The following is an 8,170-nucleotide window of genomic DNA, read 5'->3' as shown; positions in this document are numbered from 1 at the left end:
AAATGTGGCTCTACATCGAGTAGGTAGAATCCTATATCTCTGCCCTATTTCTTAAGGAGGCAGAGGTGGAAGGCTGAGTGACCACAGTTATCACTGTAGTTTGTTCCATTCTACCTTCACATTCCACTCAACTTTTGTTTGATTGGTACTCATGGCAAAGATCAGTTACAAAGGGCTGTTCATTGACTTTACATCTGGTAATAAAAAAGGCTAAAGCCACAGTGAAATACTTTTAATGCTAGGCCAGTGATAACATAGAAGGCTTTACTCTATCTTTAAGCTCATAATTCAATTCATGGAATAGGATGACCCACTATCCCAGTTGCCCAGGACTTTTGTGTTTTTATCATGAAAAGCCCCATTACACCAAGAAAGATCTCAATCCCTGGCAAAATTGAACAGTCTGAGTTATGAGATTTTTAGGAGTATTTACTGAAGCTAACTTTAAAAAAATGTTTTGCATAAGTCAGAACTATAAGATCAAGAATGGTCTTTACAGCTATCTTAAAAAAAAAAAAGTGCTTATAACAATCAAGTAGCACTTGGCATTTGGTACATGCATTAACCAGCCTGTATGACTTCCAGGTATTTGCTACTATGATTGTGAAGATGAGCATTTCCAAGGGCAAGAGAACAATCTGGCTCAGAGTGCTTCATTTAAGCAAGGACATACTGCCAACTTGAAAGGAAATAAAGGCCAGACTCTGTCTATGGGGGGATCCTGCAGTTATTCCCCTGCAAATTTAATTCAAACAGGTATTGAGATCTGAAACATGGAGATATCCACAAATTAGAGGATACTTGGTTTTTAAAAAAAGGAAGGAAAAGAATTCCAGGCCACAGAGAACTGTCTCAAAACAGCAACAATGTTTCCTTTTCATGTTAATCATCCTATTGCTATGAACTATTTCGAAAGTCTTTATTGTGAATGAAATTACTTGAGATCTTCACTATGGGAAAATGCATATTGTAAATTTTAAGACTTAAAAATTAGTTTTCAAGAAAGTCAATTTTATTTTTAAAGTTGTTTATAAAATGTGCAAATCTGCACTATTCTAATACTTAGCTTTTAGAATTACTAGACACTTACACCATTCAACTAGTGTATTAATGATTCCTTTAGAAATTACAGTGTTATTGAACTCTGTCATTCAAAAAAAATACCTCTCCAGAATATTACAGCATAAAAATAAAAGGGTTTGTTTAGAGAAGTCATTATAGGAAAATGGTATCTTATTTTTTCAAGAAATTTAAGAATCTGCTTTACTTACAAACTGTTGATGACCCTAGGAGTATTATGTGTTCATTGTAGTATGTGCTTATAGATTCTACTTGAACCTACCCATTACATGAGAAAGATTTCTGTGAGAAAGCCTTTTATTTGATCTGTTATTAGAGCCCCAGAGCAATTTACAAACAAACATCCCCAAAGGAAGCATTATTATAAATAGGAATTGATTCTGTATTGGAATAGACACATTTGTCACACATTTGACTATCTGTCTTTCTAATCATGAAGCTCCAGTAAGCAATTTTGTTACTGTTACGGCTTAACACATCATTGGAAGGGGTATCAACAAAGTAAACAAATGTTTAAGCCCACAAACTTTAAGGGACTTCTGAGTCATGTACTGGCTTTGTAATTCTACATTTTGCACTGCTAGCAGTGCGAAATATAGATATAAATCTCAGGGGTCACCAAAATAAACTTTACCTGGTTGGGACTTCCCTTATCAGGGCCTTCCAGTAAAAGTCTTGCATTTAAGGTAATGTTGCAATTCCTTTGTAGTAATGTAACTAGAGATTTTGTATATGTGGGCCACATCTTATTTTGATGTGGACTGTTATAGGTCAATCCTGCAGTACTTTGACTTAGCATAGTAAGTGAAGCATTAACTGATAATATCACCAGTGTCCACCTCAAGACATATGTAATGACCACATTTTGATTATTATCTTTCAGGCCTCAGTTACACAGAATATTATAATGAAAATGTACCAGAGATATCCAACATGATACCACTGGTTTCAATTAATTGCAATGTACATTGCATAAAATGTGGCTGATAGTCAATAGCTGGATCAGCAGCATTAAGTGTAGCTGAAGTTGAACACAAACACACCCACTGAACACACGGTATCTTTAAAAAAGAGAAAAACAAGTAACAAATGTGTGCCAAGATTGAAATGTACTATCACAGGAGGTGACCTGAAGTCACCCAAACCAAAAATGGTTTGTGGTGTAGGCGATTTTTTTTTTTTCTTAACTGTGGTCTCCGTTCCTAGTCAAATACTGGACTTTGGGAATGATGCATCTATCCAGGAAGGCTTCAGTGCTCCATGGAGACAAAAGGACCCGAACTGTGCTCAGGCTGACAAGTGACAGCCCCTGACAAATTGAAAAATCCGGTCCAGTTGTTTTGCATATGTTTAACACTGGCTGGCTTTGAATTTAAAAATATGACTTTCTGTCTCCAGAAAGTTTAAGTGAAAAATGGCTCTTTTTTGATTGTCTTTTCAAAAGAGCATCAGAATGCTTTCATACAATGTGTACATTCACTATAAAACCTAATCAGGCACACTGTGGGGGGGGGTAAGTTGACTCCAATTGATACCTGGTTTAAAAAAATAAAATAGGCAAACCAAGGCATGTGAAAGTAGGGTTTGTCATGGAAACAGCATGTTAATGGGACCATAGCTTTATGGTTTTCCAGGCAAGTCTTATTTTGCCACTAGTATTGAAAGAAACAAAAGAATACACTGGTTGTCTATATGGTACATAATTTAAAATAAATGGTTTTTTAAAAACAAAGTCTGGTGGTGACTTAAAAATGTCTTCGAAAGCTATTTATAAAAACATAAAATCTTTCTGCATCAAATTTAAGGACACCCACAATAAGAATGCTTTATATTTATTTCTTGGATGGAAACAAATAATCTTAAAAATTTTTTTCCAGAAATTATCTGATTGAATTACTTAGTGAGGAAACATGTTTTAATTTTGTCTAAGAACTATAATTTTTTTATGTCTACACAAAAATATATGTGTACTATAAATATGGCTACTATATCAATATAACAAAGAAAGATAATAGTTATTAAAAATTGAGTGCTATATTTGCAGATTTTATTTTTCTAAGGTATTTTGCTTTTCAGAGGCTATTCCTTGAGGCTTTCTGTCTGGCATTTTCCATTTCTTATAACCTTATTTCCATGAAATGTACAACTAAACTTTGCATCTTTTATATAAAATTAGTATAAGTGTATCCTTATGTGTATATGTATATATAGATATAATATAGATATCTATTTATATATCTATATACACAATATAAAAATAAAAATAGAATTTTTTCTATACAAATGTTTTTATATAAAAGTATAAATTCATCTATACAAATATAAATTCTGACTTAATGTAGAACAATTAGATAATTCCTGTGGAAAAGGTTCTTTGCACAATATAAATAGGATCTTTAGAAGCAAACAACAAAACAGCCTTATACAATTCACGTTGTTTAAAGTGCTTATAAACATCGTCAGTTAACCATTTATTGATTGTCTATTTATGGTTTGAGAATATCCATGATTATGGAAAAGATACTACCTCATAAAAATTGTGACAAGGGTGATGGTTGATTTTTTAAAAACCTCCATATTATAAAATGCTTACTCCTTGAAAGAAAAAAATCTTTTTTATTATAATTAGAGTTCTCTTTTTAATAAGACTCTGAATAAAGAAATAATTTACAAATTTCTGTTACATTGTTACTGTCATGAAAGCAGCTCTTTTCTTGGACTTCATGTCAATCACAAGAATGCATGTAGGATAATTCTTTGCAAGGAATGCTCTGAAGGCTTAAGGATAGAGTTTTTCATTCAATTTCTGAATTTTTATACTGTGGGATTGGCTGTGAGACACTATAGAGTGTAAAGACAGTTCAGACAGTTCCAGCTCTATTATTTTCAGGCACAAAAACCATATAATTTCGTACAAAACTTTGATTTTTTATTTGCGAAATTAAAAATATGGTAATATATATATATAAATTTCTATTCCTCTATAAATATAGATGATTTTGTGATAGTGAACAGAATAAATGCATACCAAATTCAAAGACCATTGTCATTTTAGGGTATGACAGACATATATAAATTTAGGCCCTAAGTACCGGTATTTTGATAAACTCTTAAAAGTTTAAAATAATACAATCAGGAGGATTGCTTTTCTCCTTTTTTTTTTTCCACAGAGAACTAAAGTATTTTAAAATGGCTTCGAAAGATTTACATTTGACACATTTCTGTAAATCCAAAAAGGAGCACACAGGATTTAATGCAGTAGACCTGCACACATTTCCCCTTTACCATGCAAGCCCATATTTTATTTCAGGAGCTAATCCCGTCAAATATGTCACCTCCTTTACCTCCTGGAATCTTACCAGGTTATTATTAGTGATGTGAATTGTTCCTCCCTCAGAATGTGTTGCTCAATAATAATCATGATATATTGAAAGTGTACAACTTTTACATCTCAAAGTTTCTGATATATGTCTAATTATCACTTGATTAAAAATAAGAAAGTAGTACTTCATTTTGAGGAAGTCCATTACACTGAAATCTCCTTCAAGTTTTCATATTCAGTTTATGCTCTGCTGTCCTGTAAAGGAAAGCAAATATCAATCCCTTAACAAGCCTTTCCAGGTGGCCTCAGCATTTCCATGTTACAGAATGGTAAAACCTAAAGGCAGGCGCCTCAGTGCTGGAGGCAGATTGCCAGGTATCAGTATGCAATTAGAATGAACATATTATAACCCCATCTTCAGTCTCTCCCAACCCACACAAAGCTTCATGCCTCTTCCCAAATCTCAGTAACCACATCTTTCCATGACGTTGGCCAAACCCAAACCAGGTTTTAGACACTAGAGAACGAAATGAGCTCACTCACCAAAAATTACACTTAAAAGTTTGGCATGGGTTATCCCACCCACCCTCTAGCCAACTTAGGTGGGAGGAGGGAGTGGCTGGGCGTCCCGGGACCGTGCGGAGGAAAGCCCGGACTGTTAGCGCCCACCCCCCGCCCACACCCCTACGCCTCTTTTAAGTTGGGGGAAAGGTTCCCCACAGTGAAATCCTCGGTTTCGGGAAGCCAAAGGGACAACGAGCCTTCTCCGGACAAAGGCAGAACTGGGATGGGTGAAGAGTCACCCATGAATCTGGAAGATCTGTGGAGTTTTGTACCTTAAAAGCCCGGACCCCAAGAAAGGAAGGGAAGGGAAGGGAAGGGAGGGAGCAGAAAGAGCAGTCAGGAAGAGACCCGCTGCGCAGTCCCAGACGCACCCCACCCGCAGCGGGGGAGCCACATACCGGGAAGAGGCGCACCCAGCTGTAGCGCTCAGGTTTTATCTCTGCAGTTCTCCAGAAAGGGCAAGAAGTAAAAGCCTCAAAGCAGTAAACTGCCCTAATAATTAAAACTTAAAAAAAAAATAATAAGTAAAGTAAAAGACAAAACGCGTGATCGGTCATCATTTAAATACAAATATACTTACAAAAATCTTACACAAGCTATTTACAATAATAAAAGCATACAGTCCTGGTACAGGAGTGTAAGAGCTAGAGGTCTGTTCTCTCCCTCCCCCACCCCCCACCTCTGGCAGTTGGACCCTCTGTTTCCTTTGCCCCCGGGGATGGAAGCTTTTGCAGGAGCTGTGCAGTTAGACTGAGCCTGCGAAACTGAGCGTCTAGTGAGGAAACCTGGAGTAGCCAGACACGGCGAGGACTCCATCGGGATAGCTTCTGGGGGTGGGGGGAGGGGGGTGGGGGTGAGGTGGGGGGGCGAAGGGTATCTGGGCCGGGCTGAAGGTAGGGAATGGGCTGAGACCCGGGGGGCTCAGACGGTGGTCTCCCCCTGTTTGCTGTTGGTGAGCCTGGTGTAGAACTTCCTCCAGGAGTTAAGAGTCTTGCCGGACCAGATCCAGAAGCCTGACGTGATCCCCACGATCAGCGTCATAAGGTACTTGATCATGAAGACTGTGAAGTCGGGGCTCATGGGAGGGTGCGGCGGGGTGCCCCCACCGGCCTGGAGATGGGGACAGGGGATCGCGTAGCTTTTGCAGCTCTGGGCCACCCAGCTGCGCTCCCACTGGTCCCGGAAGGCCTGCTCATAGAAGTAGCAGGCGATGACGATGGTGGCTGGCACCGTGTAAAGCACGCTGAAGACACCGATGCGCACCATGAGCTTCTCTAGCTTCTCGGTCTTGGTGCCATCGTGCTTCATAATAGTGCGAATGCGGAAGAGTGACACAAAGCCGGCCAGCAAGAAAGATGTTCCGATGAACAGGTACACGAAAAGGGGAGCCAGCACGAAGCCGCGCAGTGCGTCCACGTTGTTGAGCCCCACGAAGCACACCCCGCTCAGCACGTCGCCATCCACCTGGCCCAGCGCCAGGATGGTGATGGTCTTGATGGCCGGCACGGCCCAGGCAGCCAGGTGGAAATACTGCGAGTTGGCCTCGATGGCTTCGTGACCCCACTTCATGCCGGCCGCCAGGAACCAGGTGAGCGACAGGATCACCCACCAGATGGAGCTGGCCATGCTGAAGAAGTAGAGCATCATGAAGAGGATGGTACATCCCTCCTTCTTGGTGCCCTGCGCCACGGTGCGCGCCCCGTCCTCGGAGAACTTGTCGTTACACACCACCCGGTCCTCCAGCAGGAAGCCGGCGATGTAGGCCACGGCCACCGCGGTGTAGCAGCCCGACAGGAAGATGATGGGCCGCTCCGGGTAGCTGAAGCGCCGCATGTCCACCAGGTAGGTGAGCACGGTGAAGAGCGTGGAGGCGCAGCACAGCACCGACCAGATGCCGATCCAGGTGCGCGAGAAGCGCAGTTCCTCGGGCCCAAAGTACATGAGCCCGTACACCTTCGTGGGCTCGCAGGGCGCGCCGCAGTCCTTTTCCCCCAGGAAGTGGTAGTTGAGGTAGGAGGGCACCTTGAGGGCGCGCGGGCAGGAGAACTTGCCTCGCTCCGGCCCGCCAGCGCCCCCCGAGCCGCCGCCGCCGCCGCGGTGCCCCCCGCCGCCGTGCTGGGGGTTGCTGGTCCAGAACTCCGGCAGCAGCGAGGGCGTCGGGGTGCCCTTGTCCGAAGTGTTCTGGCCCACGCACAGCTCGCCCGCGCCGTGCACCGGGAACTTCTCGCACTTGAGCGTGTCGGGCCACTGGAAGCCGAACTTGTTCATGAGCGCCTCGCAGCCCTGGCGCGCGCGCTCGCACAGGGAGCGGCAGGGCGGCAGCGCCTGCTCCAGCACCGTGCACACGGGCGCGTACATGGAGCACAGGAAGAACTTGAGCTCGGCGGAGCACTGCACTTTGACCAGCGGGTAGAACTGGTGCACCTCGAGGCCCGCGTCCTCCTGGTTCGTGTGGCCCAGCAGGTTGGGCATGATGGTCTGGTTGTAGGCGATGTCCGTGCACAGCGGGATGGAGATGGGCTGGCAGTAGCCGTGGTCCGGGATGGAGATGCCCCGCTCGCCGCTGTACTGCTGCCCGCCCTGCTGCTGCTGCTGCTGCGGGGCCGGCGGCGGGGGCTGCTGGCCCGGCCCGGGCCCCTGGCCCGCCGCCTGCGCCCGGACCCCCAGCAGCAGCGGCGCCTCCAGCAGCCCGAGCAGCAGCAGCAGCCAGCGCGCCAAGCGCCCGGGGTCGGCCGGGGGGCGGCGGCGGCGCCCGCCGGCCCGCCCGGCCCCCGCCGCCGCCCGGAGCGCCCCGGCGCAAAGTTCCCAGCTCGCGCGGCCGCCGGCGGCCCGGGACCGCCGAGGCGCCTCCTCCTCAGCCATACTTTCTCGGCTCCCGGCTCGGCGCCGCTCGGCTGGGGCTGGGGCTGGCGGCGGCTCCGCGGGCGGCCGGGGACGTCTCCCCCGCGCCGGCGCGCTCCGTCGAGCCCCCGCCGCTCCCGGCCCGCGCCCCCGGCTCCCGCTCCGCGTCCCGCAGCCGCCGCCGCCGCGGAAACTTGCGATTCATGAAGCGCGGGCGGCGGGAGGGACCTGGGCGGCTCGGGCTCGCCGGGTCGCGTCCCGCCTCCCCCGCGCGCGGCTCGCCGGCTTCCGACCCCGGCAACGCGCTAGTGGCCGCGGCCGGGCAGAGCGCGCAACTCTCGGCAGACCCGCGGCCTCGGCTCC

General features: G+C 45.8%; 1 protein-coding gene across 1 annotated transcript; it reads right to left on the bottom strand.

The window, feature by feature from the left end:
- Window positions 1–5,887: 5,887 nt before the first annotated feature.
- On the bottom strand, window positions 5,888–7,856 carry FZD1 (frizzled class receptor 1; the record flags this gene model as incomplete). The annotated part of the gene is made up of 1 exon (XM_084230461.1): window positions 5,888–7,856. Exon 1 carries the CDS (start codon window positions 7,826–7,828, stop codon window positions 5,888–5,890), a length of 1,941 nt encoding a protein of 646 aa, XP_084086587.1. The 5' UTR covers window positions 7,829–7,856.
- Between the last annotated feature and the right edge of the window lie 314 nt (window positions 7,857–8,170).

The sequence above is a fragment of the Talpa europaea genome (genome assembly GCF_964194135.1).
Source record: "Talpa europaea genome assembly, chromosome: 3".
NCBI lineage: Eukaryota > Metazoa > Chordata > Mammalia > Eulipotyphla > Talpidae > Talpa > Talpa europaea.
This window is presented reverse-complemented; position numbering and strand designations above follow the sequence as displayed.